We start from the raw sequence: 23338 nt of genomic DNA, 5'->3' as shown, positions 1-23338 counted from the left end.
TGACCAGGAAAACTCTAAGAGAGGAAGGAATTGGAGAAAAATAGATGTGAAAGATGCAGCTGGCTTGGGAATTTGGGAGCAGCTGGAGAATATTAATGAATGACTTTGGATGGCAGCACCAAACAGGTCCTGGATTGTCTATGCTAAAGAACAACCTGTAAACTAAATAAAATAAAGACCAGCCAGAGCTTTGGTGCTCTGATTTTTTTCCACCAAATGCCTTCTAGTTACTTGTCTTTTTAGCATTTGACAAGTGTTTGTACCATACTCAGTCTTACACTCCCATTTTTATACCTGTCATGCCCTATGGTCCGTATTTTTTTCTTGCCTGGAAATCTCTTCTCTTTCTTACGCTATAACAAAAAAAAAATGGGCCCTCCCCTCTTTTCTTTATAATATCCACATTTGCACAACATCTCTCCCCACTACCTTTCCTCACCACATTTATTTTCCAGTAGAATTTTCTGGTCACATGAAGTACACAAAATACATGATATACATACCTTGTATATGAAATATAAAATACCCAAACAAGGGTTTTGCCCTCAAATGTTTTATGCCTTTCCAGAAATACTAATTGGTGAGGTTTCCAGTAGGAGCTGCTCTATTAAGATTTACTGGGTCTTTGTTCTGTAGCAACTAAGTGAAATGTTTTATAAATACTACTTAATTCTATGACATCTTTAAACAATTCCAGTTTCTACTTTTAGGAAATGGTAAAGTGCTTGTGGAATAATGCTTAATCAGTGAATAAACTTGTATATTGGGGAATACTATAATAAGAGAAGTGAGGCTTTCCCCCCAGTATGTGATATGATTATAAAATCATAACAGTGATTTTCATTTGGGGTTTATGAAATTGATTTTATGACTTTATAATCACTCGATAGACGTGCAGACAGGCACAGCTTTTTTGGATGTAAACTGATGAAGAGTAAAGGAATTTCTGGCAAATGGCAAAAAGGCAACATCTGGTGGGAAAACCATCCATCTAGGTTTAATGACAAGCTGCTCCAGGAGCTGTGTCAATGTGATCCCTTATCTGTTTGTGTAAAATGAACTGACCGCCTGCCATCTTGCATGCCTCCAGGACAATGCCATCCTTCATATTCCTCCAACCAAAGCAAGCACAGCACATGGGAGAAGGGCATTTGGCGTCTGCTGCCCCCAGGGTCTTCCTCATCCACCACTTCTGGTTCCTTTCATCTGGAAAGAAGACCTCTTCCATCTTCCATGCAGCTAGCAGTCACCAGGGGAGACACCCTGCGGGGCTTTGAGTCTACAGATCTTTCTCAAAAGAAGCTTAGGACCCGTGGGAATAGCAAAACAGTAAGGATGGGGACCTTATGGGAATTGATGTGCAGAATACATATTAAAAGGATCAGAAGATATTAATAAATATTCTGAAACACTGAAGAAGCTGTTTTGATTTTCATAGTGAGTAGGGGCCATTGTTGCTTTCACAGCTATGCAGTGCCTTCTGTATACAAAGATCTTGAGGCTGCCTTGCTTCTTTAATTGTACTAACTGAGGTGACAGATATGCTGATTCATCCATATGATTTCTGCTTTGATTCCTTTTGTGACCAAGACAAATAGGAAATGATCTATGACCCTGAAATAGAGTGAGGTGAAATGATGTAATTGGGTGTGGAAGCGATGGCTTTGACCTTATTAACACAGCATTCTGACCATTGACATGCACGTGTGTGTGTGTGTGTGTGTGTGTGTGTGTGTGTGTGTGTGTGTGTGCTTGGACCTCTGTGTACTATAGATATACTAAAAATGAAGATGTATTTTTTTCCCTGACTGGAACTGTGTATGTGTGAACTCACACAACAATCAAAAATTCTGATTAGGCCTAGTGATTTTTGAAATTCCAATGATATGGGCATGGGAAATCTTAAGATACGTGTGTTTTGTAATTGTTCAGACATTAGCAAGATCTTTTTGGTGGTTTTACCCTATTGCTAGTTATTAGTCAATCTGATTCTGTTCATATTTTGTTATCTGTCAATTTCAGGTTCGTCCATTCTCTGTTTATAGAAATGGAACAGACATCATCTATAATGTAAGTGTAGTCACAGAATTGCTAAATTTCTTATATTTATGGATGCAAGTATTTAATGAAACTATTATTTTATATTTTTTATATTTATCTATTTCTCTCAAAAAATTGTTTTGAAATTAGAGGCTTGGGTGTTCAGAGAAACAAATCCTCATATCTTTTTGCTTTGACTGAATTTTTGAACTGCTCGTTTTTTTGTTTGCTATCTTGATGTTTGTTTTTTTCCTTATTGTTGTTGATTGTTGGTTTCCTCAAGTATCACGGGATAGTTTCCTTGAAACTGGAGGATGACAGTTTCCCAACTCACAAAAGGAAGGCCAAAGTATCCATCATTAGTCAGCCACAAAAGACAATCAAAGTGGCAGAACTGCCTCAAGCAGATAAGGTGGAATCCACAACTGACTCACACTTCCCCAGACAGGTATGAAAATCTTTGTTCCTTCTTATTCACCTTAGAACAAGTTGTTTGCTGGGCCATAAACACACTTAATTCACAAAATAGCCTCCAAGTTTGGGGGGATCGTTTACCCAACACAAATGCTTCCCAACAAATGAAAACCTAAAGAAGGTGAATGTGTGAGCAACTTCCCTTAAGTCAATTCTAAATTGCTAAATTGCCTTTGCTTACCAAAGGACCTGTTGCCCTCATTTCCAAAGAACTGCACTCTGGAATTAAAGGGACTCTTCCATTTTGAAGAAGGCATCCAGAAGCTGTATCAGTGCAATGGGATTGCCTGGAAAGCCTGGAGTCCCCAAACCAAGGTAGGAGACAGGCTGAGCAGCCAAGCACCTTTGCTCACAATGTGCTCTATGATAAGCTAGTAAAGAGGAACAATCTGGTGCATGACTCAACCCATGCTACATCTTCCTGCCATTGTTATAACTTGAAGGCCAAGAGGAAACAATGGCCCAAAGTGGCTTTTTAAAAATCACAAAATTCGTTAGTTAAATCAATACCATTTAAGATGTTTACTTGTTTTGTTCGGTTGTCAGAATGTCAAAGTTGTAACATTGAAACGTTGCTGACTGTGGTAGTGTTTTCTGTAAGAAGCCATTGCATTTCTCAAGATGAAGACTTGGAATTAGGACTGACTCCCTTTGCGGTGACGAAACTACTTGACTGAAGTTAAGGAACTCTTAGGGCTCCTTATGCTGAGCCGACTCCAGATTGTAAAGACCATTATGATATGAACACAGACAACTATTTTTCAGGATGTGGAAGACAAATCCTGTCCAGCCGGGTGGCACCAGCACTCAGGCTACTGTCACATCGTGATCACAGACCAGAAAAGCACCTGGAATGCGGCTGCCCGAGCTTGCAGGGAACAGTAAGGAACCCTATTGCACATTTGGTTGATGTTTTCTTTTCCACTATTTCTCTATTTTCTCATGGAAGTGGAGAACTGCTTCATACATTCAACAAGTATTGAGTGCCTAATATCTGCCTGGCTTTGTTTTAGGATCCCCAAGGCAGTTCCCTAGTTCAGAATGGATTTGTGATGGGCCTTGATGATGTATTTGGTTGGTGCAAAAGTAATGGCAGTTTTTGCCAACCTAATATTTGACTTAGCTCTTTTCTGTTAAAGCTGCACCATTGCCATGTTTCTTTTTCTGTTCTTTTCTTTTCCTCTCTGTCTCAGTCTTTGTGAGGAAATCAGGAGATTTTCTCAGTCAGCAGCATTGCAGTTTATTTTTTTATGTGATAAGAATTCCTGCCCATTTAATTGAAAGTATTTAGTAATGAAAAGCCTTATAGCATCAGGCTGCTAGCAATGCGATTATATAGCAATGATTATAAAGCTGGACAAGTAAGACAAAGGCTCACTGGGTAACAGAACATTCAATAAAGGATGACTTGTGGTCAGAGAATGACAACCAATGTATATAGTCCAGAAGGACTTTAAAAATGCATGTGTACCGATCCCTGACCCTCCTTTTTTTTTTTTTTTTTTTTTTTTTTTTTTTTTTTTTTTTGCCAATCTGGATATTATCCAGACAACAATTAGACTAATATGCCCCATGGCTGGAAATTGAGACTAGGGAAGTCTCTGGTTATTATTGATCAGATCTTGTACTTCATAAAATTTAAAAAGTTATACACATCTTAAGACGCCATTAAGAAAATGAAAGAGCAAACCACATTCAGGAAAAGCTATTCTCAAATCTTAAACCCAGACAATATAAACAACTTCTACGAATCAATGACAAAATGACAATTCAAACAATAGTAAATGATTCAGAGTCTTCGCAAGAGTAGATGTCCAGTTGGTCAATAAATAAATGAAAAGGTGCTCAAAACTGTTACATATGAAGTAAATGAAAATGAAAACCACAATGAAATACCACTTCACACCTACTATAATAGTTACAATTATAAATATGACAATCCAAAATTTTTTTTTAATGTTTAAACTTTTATTTTAAGTTCCCGGGTAAATGTGCAGGTTTGTTACCTGGGTAAATGTGTGTCATGGGGTTTGTTGTATAGATTATTTCATCATCGAGGTGTTAAGCCTAGTACTCATTAGCTGTTTTTCCTGATCCTCTTCCTCCTCTCACCTTCCACACTCCAATAGACCCCAGTGTGCGTTGTTCCCCTCTATGCGTCCATGTGTGCTCATCATTTAGCTCCCACTTATGAGAACATGCAGCATTTGGTTTTCTGTTCCTGCGTTAGTTTGCTACAGATAATGACTCCCAGCTCCATCCATGTCCCTGCAAAGGACAAAATTTTGTTCTTTTTTAAGGCTGCATAGTATTCAATGGTGGACAATACCCCATGTTGATAAAGATATAGAGCAAATAGAATTCTTATGTGTTGTTGGTGGAAGTGTAAAATGATACAATCACTTTGTAGAACTGTCTAACAGTTTCTTATAAATTTATATGCATCTACACTATGACCTAACATATTCTACTCCTAGGTGTTTGACCAAAAGAAATAAAAATATATGCTAAAAAAGCTTCATAAAAATATTGCATAGTAACTTTATTCACAATAATACTAATTTGGGTCAATGTTTTTTGTTATTGATGTTTAGAAATACTTGATATCTTCTCCATCAACAAGAGAATAATTTTTTTTGATAAATTATTTTATAAGTGATGGAATAAACTACTGAAACTTCCAACAATGTAGATAAATCAAAAATAGAACATAGAGAGAAAGCAGCCCTACACAAAAGAATACTTATTATATGATTCCATTTATATAAATAAAATCTAATCTATGCTGTTAGAAATAAAAAATTGTTATCTCTGGTAAGATTGTGGAATGCCTAGAAAATAGCACGAGGCAATGTTCTAAAGTAAGAGAAGTGTTCAGTGTATTATTCTAAGTGGTTATTAAATGGATTTATATACAATTGGCAAAACTCATCAATTTGAATATTTAAAAATCTATTCATTTTATTAAATGTAAATTATACCTAGATTTTTAAAAAAGCTAATAAAACGTTTTAAAAGTGTGTTTAAAAACTGGGGAAACCACCTTTTTCTTCACTGATGTATTTCATGTTTTAACTGCAAATAGAGTCACCAGAGAGGTTAATCAGTGGCTTTCAGGATTTTTTTTTTTTTGTTGATAAGTTGGTGGTATCAAATAAGATAAAATATTAAAATTTTTACAAATAATAATTACTTTAAATACATATATTTCCATAGTGCTACATGTTAAAGAACAAATAAGACATTCTTCCATCATTAAGATGGTTAAGATGTTAAAATGACATCTTAACTATTTGTCATTTAGTTTGTCTTAATGCATTCTAGCAGTAGAAGTAGTGGTATTGGTCTTTTTTCCTCCATGAGGAAAGGGCTTTGATGTTGATCAAAAGCTGTCTAAACTAGCAAGAAGAAGATTGCAGTATGCAACAATGCGGGGAGAATACGATGGTGTCTTTGCTTACAAAATTAAGGAAATAAGTAGTTATACTGCAGCCAAAGTTATCAAGATTAAATGGTTGCTGGGATTTGTTGATAGAATGTAGATGAACAGAAGAGAACTTCCCAACTTGAAGTTTAGAAGCAACCTTTTGTACATCTTCCAGGGTTCTTAAAGGACAATGCAAGTAACTGGTCTATAATGAAGCTTTCGTTGGTTCTTAACATATAAGAAAAATAAGGACAGTATGTATTGAGAAATATCTTTCCATTCAGTCATATGTGTGGTGTCAGATTGCCAAGTGTTTTTTTAAAGGACTGTTCTTTATTCTGAGATTATAATAGTGCAGCTTTTCATTGTCAAAAAGCACTTTTTATGAAATAATAGCAACTTATAACATTGTTGATGCCCTCATGTTGACAAACCTACATCAGTCTCCCATCATCTTTTGTTTTCATTATATTGTTCAGTCTATTAATAATTGTGACTAGGTTCTATTGGTGAGGAGCAACGAGTTCTTCATGTATCTATTAATACTGTACCATTTGATCATCACAATAATAAACTTAAGGTCTAAATTAATTTAAAAGCATAGGTACTTTCTCATGCACTTAATCTGAGATTTCATCTGCAGCTTGGTTTTAAGCACCTTCACCCATGACCCTTTTATATTAGCCTAACTGTAGTCTGCATGCCTCTTTGTCAATAGTGTCTTACTTTTATATTTATAGTATATGAAATTGTTTCACATGTACTAGCTTATTTGGTCCTTCCATCACTTCTCTTATCTAAGGTTTACAGATTTATTTTAAAAAGAGGTTCAAGGAAGCAAAATCACTTGCTGACAGGCATACAAGGAAGTAAATGAAAGAGATAGAATTTAGTTTTTCATCATTATACTCTCTAAAACAGGTCCCCTAAGTATAGCGGGTTTCTCATCATAGATGTACTGACAAGTATGTGTATTTTAACTATGTGTTGAGGTAACCCAAAGTAGATTTTCAAAATTATGTGTTAATAATTGTTTTTCTCTCACTGCAAACACATATTAAGTTTTTTATTAAATTATGGCCCCTAAATTTCCTTTGGATTTGAATCAAACTAACCTTTCAAGGCAAACCTAAGGTAAGATCAAATTCCTAGTTTATAGATTCATTCATTTAACAAATATTTCTGAAAGTCCTTTACAGAGGGTCATCCACAACACCCATATTTCCATAAGGACAGCAAATTTTGCTTTATCCTTTGTCCCTAACCAGATTGCTAACTCAGCTCGACCTTTATCTCCAATCTTCTTTCCTCCCCATTGGTGTTTTATTATTTTTCTGAGTCAAAGGAGCCAGACTCCTAGATTATGCATTTCTTGAATTTACATGTTGTAATCTCATCTGCTCATTTCCTCAGGCAGTCATTGTACATTTGGTAATTCTATTATTATAGAGCATTATCTATGAAACCATTTTGTTTTCCCACAGGAGTGTCTGGAACCCCTGCTGGCCTATCCTTAGAGTTACCCTGAAATCTACCTAAACTTAACAAAAAATTTTCGGAGAAGCAGATATTTATTTCTATAACCAGAAAAATTAAAGCTTCTGTTTCTAACTCTATACTACAAATATTTGTGTATGTGTACCTATTTATAATTGTATATCCATATGTACACCTATACAGATAATACCCACCATATTTTATATGTATGTGAGCATAAAATAAAAGGAGTGATATTTTTATAAAATATTAAACATATGAATACCTAAATATTTCTTTTGTGAATAACTATACTCTTAACATTTTACCTGTCTTGAAGCAGAGCTATCTTCCCATCTCACTCTTTTGGAACTTCTTGCTTTTTGGAGAGTCAAAAAGAAAACTGAAATTGTACTTGGGCAGCTAAAATGGATTTTACCAAGTTTGTTTTAAAGATAGCTTCAGGCATCTTCAAGCTATAGAAGATGTTAAATATCCTTGAATAAAACCCATTACATCCTGATGCTGAAGTTGAGGCTACAAAGTTAGGGAATTTCAGTAAGCGAATTAGTTCAGTAAGAGAATTAGGGAATTCATTCAGGGAATTAAGGGGTAATCAGGAAGTGGAACCCTGGTCTCTCATGCTCTGTACAAAATGTCTTAGTGACTGGGACAGTACCTCAAGCCCTCCCTCAGCCTGTGTTTAACACAAGTTTCATATTGTGTGTTCTAAGCCTACAGCACATTACAATGACCATGTTGGATATGATGGGAAGGGGAAGAGAGGAGATGCCTCACCATACTTACTGTAACTGTCAGACAGGAGCTGAGAGTCAATAATGAGGTCAGAGCCAAGTCACAAAACCCAATCCAGCTGTCTAAGGCCATTCAGTGGAGGGGCAAAGAGCCTCATATATCTAAGAAGGCCTAGAAATCATCATTGCATCAGACAGCAGCAAAGTACTATTATTAGTGGGGGAAAATCATTTAAAAATATACAAATTATGTTCACCATATCTAGTCTGGAAAAGCAGAGAAATAGATCTGAATTTTGAAAAGTCATAGGCAAAATAAATAAAATTAAATTCAACAGCTATCTAACCTAATGTGTTGCTAATTTTGTTTCCTACTTTTCTTTTCATATCGATGGATATTAACCAGGCAAAAAGATCATGGTGATTTAACTTACTTTTTTCCTTGTTTGATTTTTTAAATGTTTAAAATTATTTTTAAAATTTTAATTTTATGTTTAATTGACAAATAATAATTGTATGTATTTGTGGGGTACAATGTAATGTTATGATACATATATACATGATGTATTTGTTTCTTGTTTGAAACTTTTTGGTTTTTTAGTTTTAAAAAAGAAAGAAAGAATTATTCAGTGGCTTTTTACTTAAAGCATTTTTAAAGAGGTTTTAATGAGCACTGCCGGGGAATTAGGCAAAATCAAATATTGCTTCTAGGAATAACTCAGCTAGCTGCAAAAATAATTTATAAAAAATTCTGTTTTGCAAAAAATATTTTACATATGTTTGTAAAAACAAGAGCTTTAATTTCTACACATATGAAGGTTTGACAGTTGGGGCTATACTCATTTCACTGAGTATAATGAAGGAGTCATAATAATATGTTTATTTGTCTAAACACACTAAGCTCCAAATTTAAACCTGAAGTAATTTTATCTAAATAGTTAGTTTGGGCTACCTTACTCATCAGATTAACTTGGTATTTGCCAAATTTATACCAGCTAGAAATAAACTTATGAAAAGAATAGTATTTTGTCATTAAATAAGTAATTGTTATAAGCAATCAATTGCTGATTTTCCAAAAAGATGTTTGAAACCTATTGTTTATGTTTTAAAACCTATTGATGTTTTATGCTGTAAAGCCCAGATATTATAATAAACCATCACTTTCTTTGATGCCACCTACCCCCACCCTGCAGATACTTTTTAAATAAAACTGCACTATTAAAATCTTAGAAAGATCTTTTTAAATACATACTTTTTTGTGTATTTTAAACTTATTTTTATTTCTGTTATGCATTTCATATCAGCAGAAATGTTAACTGCTTGTTGTTGATGCTCTCATTTTCATTTGCGTGTAGATACATGGGCAACCTTGTAACTGTATTCTCCAGGCAGCACATGCGATGGCTCTGGGACATTGGTGGGAGAAAGTCCTTTTGGATAGGCAAGTATCTGTGCTGCACTGTGAGGGAGGCAAGGACATGAAACAAACAGGCACCACCACCCTGCTACTCCCTTCCATGCGTCAAATGATTGTGGTTTACAATAATAGGCAATCAATAGATCTAACCATTTATCTTTTAAAACTCATCTTAAACCTTTTTTTGACACAATACTTTCATTTTTAGACATCTCGCCCAAAGAAGTAAATAGGGATGTGGTCAGGTTGACAGGCAGGAGAGTTCAATGCAATAACATTTCTAAAAGTAAAAAATTAAAAGTTGCTATGACTAAAGAATGGTTAAATAAATTATAGTACAGCCATATGAAGGAATATGTAAGATTTAATGCTTTTGCAAGCCATTAAATAATAAAGACATAAAAAATTGCCTTATGTTTATTTATTCATTTAACAAATATATGTTGATGCACATTATATTACATATAAAACATAAAACGTATTCTGTTTATGGCAAGGTGCTAAGTGAAAATGCAGGATCCACATCCATATAAAGTATGAAATAATTTAGAGTGAAAGCAATTATGCATATGGTGTATGTATAAATATAAATAAATTATACATATTACATATATATATTCTAAATAATTAGAAATGACTTACCTTCAGTCAAGAATTATAGGTAGGCTGACTATGGTGGCTCATGCCTGTAATCCCAGGACTTTTAGAGACCAAGACTGGAGGATTGCTTGAGCCCAGGAGTTCGAGATGAGCCTGGGCGACATAGTGAGACCTTGTCTCTATGAAAAACTTAAAAAGTAGCCAGGCATGGTGGCAGCTAATAGTAGTCCCAGCTGCTTGGGCGGCTGAGGTGGGAGGAGTGCTTGAGGCTAGGAAGTTGAGGCTGCAGTGAGCCATGATTGTGCCACTGCACTCCAGCCTAGGCAACAGAGAAAGACCCTGTCTCAAATAATAATAATAATAATAATAATAATAATAATAATAATGTAGGTGATTTTAATTTTATTCCCTCTTTTCTGAAGTCTTAATATTTTTCTGTAGTTTTAACAATAATAACAAATCTTTTTCTTTTGAGACAGAATCTTACTCTGTCACCTAGGCTGGAATATAGTGGCACGATCTTGGCTCACTGCAACTTCCGCCCCCTGAGTTCAAGCAATTCTCCTCCCTCAGCCTCCTGAGTATCTGGGATTACAGGCGTCCGCTATCACGCCCGGCTAATTTTTGTAGTTTTAGTAGAGATGGGGTTTGACCATGTTGGCCAGGCTGGTCTTGAACTCCTGACCTCAGGTGATCCACCCACCTCAGACTCCCGAAATGCTGGAATTATAGGCATGAACCACCACACCCAGCCGAATAACAAATCTTTTTAAACCACTTTAGAAACAGAATTTTCAGGGCCCATCAAAGTCAGTGTTCCCACTACTTCTCTTTAGAGGCATTGTATTTGAGGGAATCAGGATAGTTCCCTCTCTTGGCTTTTCGGTGAGTCCCTAAGTTCTGAAACGAACTGAGTATTAAGAGACAAGCTGGAAGATAAGTTTTCTCTACATCCATAATGACTCATTTCAAGGCTCTGTCCTCACAATATGCTTAGGCATAATGTCATCTAATCAATAATTCAAGGAGGGCATTCCTAACCAAAAGTATTTCATTTGATTCCACCCAAAAATACTGACTGCAAATCAGTTGGGGAAAGGTAAAATGTTACGTATCTAGGACTGTTTTCATGGTCAAACTTGATTTAGGGAATGTCGGATCATGCTGTGGCACGGGGTTCCTTTTTATTTTATTCTTTTTTATTTCTATTATGAAAGAGTGGGGGAAAGCTTCTTTAAGAAAACATTACAGAAGCTTTACAACATTAAAGTATAATTTGCAAAATTTGCCGGTGGAGGTAGAGAGACAAGTCGAGAAAATCTGCTTTTTATTGGATTTGTAGCAGATTGAAACATCTTAAGCTCCGGACTCAAAATAATACATAGTAAGCTACTTTACAATATGAAAACCAGGATATTTAAATAATGAGGAGGAAGAACAATAGGCAAGAGAATATCTGTTTCCCTGTGATAGGAGTTCTGCATGTAGGATGATATGAATAACAATAATAGCTGCCATTTATTAAACACTTATATATGCCAAGAGCTTTACATGCATTATCTTTTTTAATCCTCAAAACAACCCTAGATGTACTATTTTTATGCTCATTCCTTAGATGAGGAAACTAAAACTCAGAGAGGTTAAGTAACCTGCCCAAAGATGCTCATCTAGCAAGTAAGTGGTAGAGCTAGAATTGGACTGGGATTTGTTTGACGCCTCGTATCTTAGAGTATTCCAAGTTCCTATCCCTTGTTTTAGAACCTGGGCCTACATTTGCATGTGATAACTGAGCTTAGAGCAATAGTTGGATTTGATATCTAAGTATAAATGCAATAAAAGTAATTGACACGTTCTTTTGGTTCACATTAGGTTTGAATGACCAAGTGCGTCCTGGCCACTGGGAGTGGATCGGTGGTGAACCTGTTGCCTTCACCAATGGGAGAAGAGGGCCCTCTCAACGCTCCAAGCTTGGAAAGAGCTGTGTTTTGGTTCAAAGACAAGGGAAATGGCAATCAAAGGACTGCAGAAGAGCCAAACCTCATAATTATGTGTGTTCCAGAAAACTCTAAATATAACAGACCCTACAGGTGGCCACCTGGAATTTGTCACCTATTTATTTACAGGATCTGTGAATATTGCTCCATAGAAAACAAATTGTTATGATTGAGTGGGTATACCTTTGTGATTCAGTCTAGTGAAAATGGAACATTTTTAATAGTGCCAGAAAGATTGATAAATGAATATTTTTTACAAGATAAGATACAATTTTTGTGTCTCAATACCTTTTAAAATAAATGCCAGCAGTATTATAAAGTGTAAGATTTGTTTATTCCAGAAGACCCTCACCCTTACCCCACTCCAAACCTCAGGGAGCACCGGTCTCATGGTCCTTGGATTTAAAAAAAAAAAAAAAATTTGGTCCTATTACCTCTAATGAATTTATTCTGAAATATATATCATAGGTGCTCCTACCACTTTAGTTTGAGTGAAGGTAACTCTACTAGTTCATTAAACGAAAGTTGAACTGCAAAGTTTTCCCTTTGGAGCCCTTTAAATGTGAAATCTAAGATTAGAGGCTGTGGTGGAAAGAGAGACTTTTCTGTAATGAAAAAGACTTTAGATGAAAGAATCTTGTAGGTGGAGGCTCATCTGTTCAAAGCTGTAGTTCAGGTAAGAATTCAGGGGGCCGCCTGTGCTTCAGAGTTCTGTTCATCACTATTCATGAAACAGATCTCCTTTTCCAATTTGAATGTTGGCATTGTACCATCCCAAAGCTAATGACTGGGTTTCCCCAGCCTTACAGAGTCGTGAGAAATTTCAAGTAACATGATCTCTTCCTCTGTGTTTATTGTACTGACAAGCATTTCTCAAGGACATTTGGGATAAAGAGTAAATATGAATGATGGTTGACATATGGAAGAAAAATACTGCTTCCTCAGAAGTGTCCTGATGAACTGTGCTGGTGAACAGAGAAAAATAACACTGAAAACAGAGCCCCTGAAAGTCTACATTCTCGGAAAGGATTTTGAGGCAATTGTGAGCCACTCTTAAATCTTTAATATTTGCAGAAATGCCATGTTAACTAGATTCTCTAATGGAAAGGTACCTTATTAATTTATAATCTCAGTAGAGTGGAACATTTTTGTAACAATGAAGTATATTGCAGCCTTACCAGAACTCCCTTCTGAAATCAAGGTTTAAGAGTTATAGGATATTAGAACTTTATGTCTGAAACATTTATTTAAAGTTTTTCTCTTTTCATAATCACTGAGAAATATGGTTGTGTGAAATGTCACTTGCTCTGTGGGCACCAGTGTAACTTCAGAATCAAAAGGTGGTTATCAAGTAGACTAGAGCTCTGGTGCTGGTTTTATTATAAAAACACCTTGAGTGTTACAGACACTAAAATTGCTTGGAGAAAGTCAGTTAAGTTTCTGGATATAAAAACATGGCAAGCTTAGTTCATTTATCAAGGTTGTAATTAATAGAAAAATTTACAAAGCAAGATTGGAATATGATCCAGACATTCTGCCTATTTCTTAAATCTAAACATAATTGTAGTGTCAGAGGGTCCTTACTTGAGATGTCACAGGTGGGCTCCAGATTGGCATAATGTACAGGTTCTTTGTGAGACACAAGCCGTTTCTGGCGTTTAACCAAAAGATGCCACACCTATCCTCTTACCAGCTCCAGTCAAATTCTTTCTGGTCCACAGGCTTCTTGCAGTATGGAAATGTGAGATTTGGGCCAAAGAAAAAATAGTTGTTTACCTAAAGGGTTAAGTCCTAGGAAGGAAGTAGAAGTTTGGGAAATGAGTGATTCAAAGGCCACTCCTTCCACTGGAACTCTAAAACTATATAAACCATCTAAAACTGGAAATCTAGAACTATGTCAACTATGTAGAACCTTGTCAGCATGGCAGATTTATTACACATTTCTGCAATGTAAATGATAAATGATACTGAACTAATTGCAAATGTTAGCATAAAGAGTGAGTGTTTTGATTTTTATAACAATTAGAAATGCTACAAGAATATTTTAAAATATTCCTGATCATGAAAGCATTAATCAAGTTGGAAAATCCAAGTAATTTTAAGAAGATAAAAATAGAAATTCAGGCAAGTTTAGGTGATGAGTGGTATTCATCACAACCTTCATTTTATTCTTACAATTGAGCTTTGACTCAGGGGGAAAAGAAGTAAATGATTGTCAAGGTTCCCTCTGCCCTAACTGGTAGTTTCTGATGGGAGTGGGAAGGAAGGAAATGGAGTAATGGATAGAATGGGAATGAGAGATTACAGGAGAGAGAGATGAGAAGGGTTGAACAGGAGAGGATGGGAACTGATGGTAGCTAGGAAGGAAAACGTCAAGAAGGACCTGAATGTACCCAGCTCTTCTCCACAGACTTCAGTACCACCTCAGGAAAAGGCCCACTCTATCCAGGGGCATCAGTCCAGCTCAAGAGTGTCTAGCTTTTCAGAATCTTCTGATTGTTTGGTCTTTAACAAAAACATAGCATCTATTTGCTAAATATAAACTTAAGCAACATATGATAATCATTTCATCTCCTTCCAAGAAGTGGTGAAAATGAACCAGGTGACATTAATTTGATTTCTGTTTTTGTTTATTTTTAATACAGCCAAAAAGATATGCACATATTTTAATTTACATTATGGTTCTGTATAATTTAAACCATAAACTGGTGCTGAGTAATTTCTGCAACAAAGCAGCATATTAAATGTACTGCATCTAGTGTTGTATCAAAATTAATACACTTGTTTTAAGTTCTGAGACACTTTCCATTAGCTTTTAACATTTTATCTTATTTCTGGGGACACGTGAGTTTTAGATTTTAGTGATTCTATTTAGCAAGGGATGGAGAAGAAAAGTCAACATGTTTTTTATCTTTACTGGTCAGACCAGCCTTTCATTGTATGGCTTCCTTGTATCCATACATCCAGCTACCATTCATTTGACAAATATTGAACAAAGCATGCCAACCATGCAACTGACATTGTTCCAGATACTGGAGATATTGTAGGGAATAAGATAAAAAATAGAAGTATAAAAAGATAGTGCATATATGCAAATTTATAATACCTTTTTATGCCTCAAGCTTTTTATCAGGAAGGAAGTCACAGTGGAAATCAGTGATTACATCATCCCTTTTCCTAATCGAAGGGAAACACACAGATACAAACAGCTCAGGCCGAATTTTGTTATATTTTTCTTGATTAAGACACTGATATTAACTTCCTAACTTTTAATCAGGTCAAAGTGTTAGTGATAGCAGCTGTCCCAAATTTTCTGTCTCCACAATCAAGTTAGGAACTAAAGTTTTTGTATCTAGTTAATTGACGTTTTAGCAATCACTTTTTCCCAAATGATGAGTACATGTCTCTGTATCTTAGGAATTCCTGGAGTAACAGAAATTAAAGAGAGATACCTTTGATATCATCTTACTTAATACTCCTATGTTACGACAGAGAAAGTTACTGTGTGAAGAAAGCAGCACTAGAACTGAGGTCTTCCACATTTTAGGCTGAATCTCTTCTAATTATTCCACATATCTATTAGCATTCTGAGCAGGTGGTTTTATTATATTCAAGTAAAATATACTCATCTTTGAATGATGAGTATAATAAAATTCACTATATACTTGAAAACACTATCATAAGCAAAAGGCAGACACAAAGGGTCACATATTTTGTGATTCCATTTATATGAAATGTTCAGAATAGACAAATCTATAAAGACAGAAAATTAGTGATTTCCAGTTGGGGGAAGGAGGATTGGGACTAACTGCCAATAGGTACAGGGTTTCTTTTTGAGATGATGGAAATATTCTGGAATTATAATAGTGGTAGTGGTAATTGTTGCAGAAACAGTGGATATACTAAAAACCACTGAAGTATACTGTTTTAAATGGTAAAATGTATGTTATGTGAAGTGTATCTCAATAAAAATGTGATTAAAATCACCATATAAAATTTATTTTAAAAAGCTATAAATGGGTTGATGTAGCTATGTGTTTCTCTTGCTCATCCAAGATACATTACTCAGTCTTTGCCCCATGTCTCACCTGGGTTTTTATTTATTTGTTTATATAGTTAGTTAAAGGGAACAAAATGTTGATTTGACATATCTTAAATGTATAGTACTGTTTTATTGATCTTCCTCTCCTTTCTCTCCATCAATCACAGGGGGACTATTACTTATGTCAAAGTGTGTCTGGATGTCTGTAATGTGCAGAACACCATGATTTTCTCAAAATTAATTTTACAAGCCTTTAGAACAGGATTGTGCAGGAAATGAATATACTATCCTCATAACTTACACACTTAACTTCATTTTGAGCAGTTTTTATAGGTCTTATATTCTGTTAGGCAATAAAGTTTAGTTTATCTTAAGACAGAAAGGAACCAAAATCAACCAACACTTCCATTAAAGGCCTCAAGGTAACCCGCAACACTTTTTCCAAGCAATGACGTACGAGTTCACCTTTCGCTTCTATCCCCATGTGTATTTTTGCTTTCCAAAAGCAATCAATCTCAACTTATCCTACAGAAAAAAAAAAAAAAAAAGTTCAAATCCAACTATATGCTGCCTACAAGGAACATACTTTAAATATAAATAAACACATTAAAAGTAAAAGAATGGAAAAAGATATACTAAAACTAGTCAAAAGAAAGCTGGAGTGGATAGATAGTGGATAGATTAATATCAGACACAGTAGATTTTAGAGCAAAGAATATTCCCAAAATAAAGAAGCTTATTTCATAATGTTAGTGGGTCAATAGGTCAGTACATCAAGAGAACATAATTCTAAACATTTATGTACTAATAAAGTTTTGTTTGTTTGTATGTTTGTTTGTTGTTTGTTTTTCTGAGATGGAGTTTTGCTCTTGTTGCCCCAGGCTGGAGTGCAGTGGCGTGGTCTTGGCTCACTGCAACTTCTGCTTCCTGGGTTCAAGTAATTCTTCTGCCTCAGCCCCCTGAGTAGCTGGGATTACAGGCACCTACCACCATACCCAGCTAATTTTTGTATTTTTAGAAGAAACAGAGTTTCAACATGTTGGCCAAGCTGTGAACTCCTAAACTCAGGTAAGCCGCCCACCTTGTCCTCCTAAAGTGCTGGGATTACAGGCATGAGCCACTGCACCTGGCCTACTAATAACAAAGTTTTAAAATGCATGAAGCAAAATGTGGTAGAACTTTGAAGAGAAATAGATAAATCTATATTTACGGTCAGAAATGTCAATACCTCTTTCTCAATAATTGATGGAATAAGTAGAAAATCAGTGAGCATATAGAAGCATGGACACTATTAACAAAGTTAACTTAATTGAAATTTATGGAATATTCTATCCAACAACAGCAGAATGTACATTCTTTTCAAGTGCATGTGACATATTTACTAGGCAGACCATATTCTGGGACATAAAATAAGTCTCCATAAATTTTAAAGGATTCAAGTCATACAAGATATGTTTTTTGACTACAATGGAATAGTATTCACCACACTTGGAATAGGGTGACAACTTCAAGCAGTGCTTGTTCTTACCAGTAACCAACCCCAGCAGGAAGGAGGAGCTGGGGGTGGGAGAATTAGGGCTTTAAGTTGCCATATCACAAGTGAGAACTTTCCTGTATGCTAGGACATTTGTGTTCAACATGTGTTTTCAGTTCTTGGAGGAATCCAGATGACTAAGGGAGTCCTTTCTAAAACCCCAGGACGTCTTGCTTTCAGATGTGATCAATGATATACAAATCTCCTTCTAAGGAGAGATAAATTAGGGAATAGTTTTTCACATGACAGAAAGGATGATCCTATTTGCTTTGTTAATGGATTGGACTTGGGTGATAGTTATTTTCTATCACCCAAAGAGCATAGCTCCTCCATGGAGCCATATTTTCAAAATTTCCTTTTACATTCAGCATTGAAAGAACACATTTGTTGCATATATTGAGGAGGACTATTTGCAAATCATGCCCCAAACCAACACTTGAAAGTCTAAGTGATCAGAGAGGAAGGTGGTTCAGTGTGTGTGGGAGTCAGTAAGGATTCAGGGCAGAAGCTACCCAGAATGACCCAGCAGGGATTGGTTCCCAGTAAATTATTTTCTTGCTTACAGATTTCCTACCCAGTAGAATCACTGAGGTCATTTTAGTGACTAAACACAAATAACAGGCTTCTTAAGAGTTTCAGATTTGAACCAAGTTGAACTTTTGCAAGTGTGACTAAGGCCTGCCAGCTTGATGGCAAACCTGGGCCCAGCATCAGGTACCAACAGAAGGCAAACCCTGACTGGAAAGCTGTGCTTTGCTTTTCATTTTATTGTCACAATTTTTCACAGTTTGCCTCATGCCACCTTGTTACTTAATTCCAACACCTCGGAGGAAAAATGTGTAATCTTTTAATATTTATGTTACTTACTTAAGATACTTAAGATTATGTTTCTGCCTAGGTGTTGCCAAGATAGTCAAGCCAACTCTTGTTTATAGAGGGTAGAAAATATAAATCTGTCTAAACTCTTTCACGAAATGAAGGTCTTAATATTTCCAAAGAGTTGAATTTGGTACTACTCTTGGAGAGCCTTAGAGAAGCGTTGTCAATACAAGGCGTCATTGTTTTAGGTTTCCTATCCATGACTTGCTTTTTTCCCCAACTTTCCTCTCTTTTGGCAACTTCTTCTCACATTCTGTCCTACATTTGGCCCTGAGTCAGTTGAAAGCTTTGCAAGTTGATTTTCCATTCCCATCTGAATTTTAGCTTAGCTGTGGAACTGTTTTCCATGTGTTTTTAATCATTTGTCCATGTGTTATGAGCTTATAGGGACAATATGGTTCCCCCAAGCTGCCTGCATTGTATAAGCAGAAACTGGCAAGGTGGCCAGTGGGGGAACAGTTTTCAGACAGATGCCCCCTACACTCATTTCTGTTGGTGATACACCACCCCCATGCTCCAACTGGAGTAAAACAATTTACAAGCTGCATAAAGTTACCCAACAGGCATATAGTCCTCTGGCATGAATTACCTTTTTTAGGAGTGTGATTATCCTTCAGGGGAGACATGCCTGGGAAGTGTGGCTGGTGTGTTAATGTTCAAAGGCCTGCTCTGAGACTGTGGCCAGGCTGGGAAATGAAGAATGGTTTAGTCCCAGATTCCATGGAACTTTGATTTTAAAATAGAATCTAAACACAGAGAATTAAGGATAAGTTCTCCAGGACAAAGAGATACTTCTTAGAAAGTAAAACGCAACAAGGGCCTATGTCAGAAGTTTCCTTTCACATTTTTATTGGACTCAGTATGTTGAAACAAACATTCATTCACCTACTAAAGGTAGACTGAAGGACCAGGAATGGAAAAACAACAGAAAAATGCATTAAACAAAATCCCTTTTCTCAAAGTTGCTGACAGTGTGGTCTCCAGCAAACATAATCCCTGCCCTTGAAGATCCTCGCTTCCTGGGTAAAAAGATATGCATGTACCCAAATTAAGACAAGCCCAAGGAGTCCCTGAATGGCCGAATCAAGAAGGAACTTGGCTTTTCAGAGTCCCAAATAAATCTCAGTATCATGGAGGAGATGTCTCCCTTGTAAATCCGGAAGTGGATGTGAGAAAGTAGAGGTTGGGTTGGGACAAAGCTTCCCAATATTTGACTGGCAAAGGCAGAAGACAACACTGAAAACTTCTATGGAATCAAGAAAATTTGAAATGATCAAACATTATATAAAAGCATCCAGTGGAGTGCAAAAGTTTGACAATTCAGGGTAGACTATGGAGGAAAGTTGGTTGGAAAGGATGTGATTCCAAGAGCAGAGTGGAAAGGAGAAACGAACTGGTGTGGTTTGATGGTCAAATGTGAGGAGACCCACGTATATGGTAGCTCCTATCTTTCTCTGCAGAAAAAGGGGCATTTATTGAAAACGATGAAAGAGGCAGAGCAGTCAAAGGTTTAAGATAGTTAGAAAAGGCTTTCACTAACCTACATGGAAAATGCAAAGCAAGTTGAACAGAGGAATGAGAAAGATTGCTGAGCAGAGTTGAGGGTTCCATTGAGACAGAAGGAAATATGTGTAGAATCTATTTTTGCCCATTTGTCTGTGTCTCTGAAAGCATTCCCTATGCCAGGTGTGGGTCCAGGGAAGATGAACAGCTGGGTGTTTTCAAGGTTGGACTTTTTGTTGTTGTATTTGTTTTGAGACAGAGTCTCACCCTGTCACACAGGCTAGAGTGCAGTGGCACAATCCCAGCTCACTGCAGCTTCTGCCTCCTGGGCTCAAGCGATTCTCATGCCTCACCCTCCCAAGTGGCTGGGATTACAGACATGAGCCACCACGCCAGGCCCCAGTGTTGGACTTTTATTAGATGGGTGTGAGAGAATAAAAAAGGGACTAGGGAGTTGGAAATATGGAAAAAGTTTGAAGAGATGGACCATGGAATTAACTGGATAGGGAAGAAAATGAAGACAAAGAATTTATATATGTTAATCAATTAATTACATAATTCAATTATTATTAAATGAATATTTTAGGGCATTTATTATGTGAAGGGCTGTGCTAGAGCCTGAGCTGATGACTAAAAAGACCCTACTTTTATGGACTTTAAAATCTGAAGTGGAGACAGATGTTAAACAAATGTTCAGTCAAAAATTATTTCATGACAATGGAGGTAGTACTATGACAGAGATAAAGTAGGGGACAGATGCTGTAGGAACTGAAACAACAAAATGTTGTTATGAGAGAGTGGAATGTGAGTTCACAGTTTAGAGGTAGAGCTGTTCTAGGTAGTAACGGGTCAGAATGTAATGGGGGTAGGGAGGCCAATTGGCATGAGTAGTCAGATTTCAGCCAAGGTATTGAAAGGGACTTCCATGGGACACTGATGGAATGCTAATGGTCAAACCCAACCACATGGACACTGAAGTCACCCAGGATGATAGTAAGATTCAGGGTGAAAAGAAAGCCTGTGGACTAAATGAGAAAGACAGGGCAAGTAATATTGCTTCTACAGACATTCAGGGACATAAAGTTAAATGCCTGATGTCATAGAGTTTATGAGCTATAATGCAGATCGAGGAATCAGATCTAGATCTTTTGGCCTTGAGTCCAGAGATACTTCCACGGACATTACTGAGCTCTGAGATAACCTTTCTACAGAAGGAAAAACAGACAAGGTAAATTTTAAAGATGAGAAAGAAGGAGCAGGATAGAGATGTTGCATCAGTGACTGCATCCTGAACTGGCTATAAGTATAGGAACAGGTATTGGGGATGCATGGACAGGTAGGAAGGTGGGGCACATGGTAAGGGACAGCTCAGGCTGCCTTGGCCTAATTCTCAGATTTGCAGGGGCTCTCTCTACAGTCTTGGTAGGTAGCTGATTAGACACATGCAGGTATTGTCCGCGACTTGTGCACAGTACTAGATACATCTTCAGATGCAAAAACCAAAATACCCAAAATACATCAAACTACTTCTCAATGGTGTTGGGGGCTGTTTTGAACAGAGGGCAGTGAGATCGCTGAAACTACAAACAGAATAATCTAATCTTTAAAAGACAATCTAAGCATCAGTACCTTGAAGTGGAAATGGGGATTTTTTTTTTGTCAGCAGTTACACCATTTGATATTTGTCCTTTTCCACTGGTCACACATTTTGGTATCTTTGGGTGACAGTTTTAAAAGATTGAATAAAGAAACTGATGACAATGGTTCTCTCCATGGCAAGGACAGGCAGCCTGGGGTGTGGTCAGAGGAAGAGCAGCCTTTCATTGTGTATTTTTTTGTGTGTGTTATTTGAATTTTCTTACTGTGCGTATTTACTACTTACTCAAAAATAAGAGAAATGTACTGCACCATGTCTACAGTGCTTCCTTGAATTCAACAAATATTTATTATTGAATAAAATTAGCAGAAATAAAGCATACAGTTCACTACGTCTTTGGGATTTGGATCTACCTGAAAGTCCTTGATTAGTACAGGAATGATGCCTGCCTAAATTGTCTAAATTTTCTTTCTTTTTTTTTTTTTTTTGAGATGAAGTCTCCCTTTGTCACCCAGGCTAGAGTGCGGTGGCATGATCTCGGCTTACTACAACCTCCACTTCCCAAGTTCAAGCGATTCTCCTGCCTCAGGCTCCAGAGTAGCTGGGATTACAGGTGCCCGCCACTATGCCCAGGTAATTTTTGTATTTTTAGTAGAGACAGGATTTCACCATGTTGGCCAGGCTGGTCTCAAACTCCTGACCTCAGGTGATCCACCCACCTTGCCCTCCCAAAGCGCTGGGATTACAGGCATGAGCCACCACACCTGGCCTAAATTTTCCTTGTAAAACTTATTTTGAATATACTAGGCTGTCCCTATCAATTACAAAATCCACTAGACCTGAACCTGAGCAAAGGCACTCTCACCACTTATCTCCAGTTCCTAGAACAGAGCTGGCACTCGGGTATGCACTGTAAGAATGAAAGAATTAGTCCAGTTAAAGGAGCAGCTTTAGGGAATGGGGTTCTTCCTTACGTGTCTTCTCCATGGAAAGGGGAGGAGAAAGTCTACATTTTGAATAATTAACTAAATCATTTATTAAAAGTTTTAAGGGGAAATAATATATCCTAATTTTCCCTTTTCCTTGTTCCTTGGAAAAGAAAAAAGGTTCTGTTTTCTTCTGAGTTAAAAAAATATATATATTGCTATTGTGTTTTGAAAAAAGGTAGTGATGAGGCAGTGGCATGCTCACCAGTCAGTTTTCTCCCCTGAATCCTTCAACCCAAATGTCCTTTTCCAGCAATCAGTTGTCCAGTTTAACTCTAATGTCCACCCCCCACCTCAACACTGCCTCTCACCTTTTGTTGATTTAAGACGGGTTTTCAGGGAAGAACGTAGTCTCTCTGTTCACCCTTGTAGAGCACTGGGCTTCTTTTTAAGTGTCTTCTGAGAGTCTGTAAGAGGGACAGAAAATGTAGCTGTTGCTGTCCTCTCCTAGGCACACTGGGGAGCTCTGAAAAGGAGACAAACCACCTCAACATGTCTTAAGCGGCTGGGCCTCTTTTCTTGTCCATTTTGTAAAAGTGTCACCAGCATATGAAAACATGTTTTATGTAGGTATCTTCTTGAGGTCCTTTAGAGTTCCTGAAGACATCTTAGTG

General features: G+C 36.8%; 1 protein-coding gene across 4 annotated transcripts in view; it reads left to right on the top strand.

The window, feature by feature from the left end:
* FREM1 (FRAS1 related extracellular matrix 1) overlaps positions 1-12502 on the top strand; it is a 169314-nt gene extending 156812 nt beyond the window's left edge. For all 4 annotated transcript variants that reach the window (XM_030920400.1, XM_010389356.2, XM_030920402.1 and 1 more), the window contains 7 exons: positions 1091-1329; positions 2023-2070; positions 2324-2488; positions 2701-2829; positions 3280-3395; positions 9528-9613; positions 12059-12502. In XM_030920400.1, coding sequence (XP_030776260.1) covers positions 1091-1329; positions 2023-2070; positions 2324-2488; positions 2701-2829; positions 3280-3395; positions 9528-9613; positions 12059-12258 — 983 coding nt within the window. In that variant the 3' untranslated portion in view covers positions 12259-12502. The remainder of the gene's footprint in view (positions 1-1090; positions 1330-2022; positions 2071-2323; positions 2489-2700; positions 2830-3279; positions 3396-9527; positions 9614-12058) is intronic.
* Positions 12503-23338: the final 10836 nt, after the last annotated feature.

Source organism: Rhinopithecus roxellana, chromosome 16 (assembly GCF_007565055.1).
Source record: "Rhinopithecus roxellana isolate Shanxi Qingling chromosome 16, ASM756505v1, whole genome shotgun sequence".
Taxonomy (NCBI): Eukaryota; Metazoa; Chordata; class Mammalia; order Primates; family Cercopithecidae; genus Rhinopithecus; species Rhinopithecus roxellana.
Note: the sequence above shows the minus strand (reverse complement) of the source record. Positions and strands in the feature narration are given on the sequence as shown.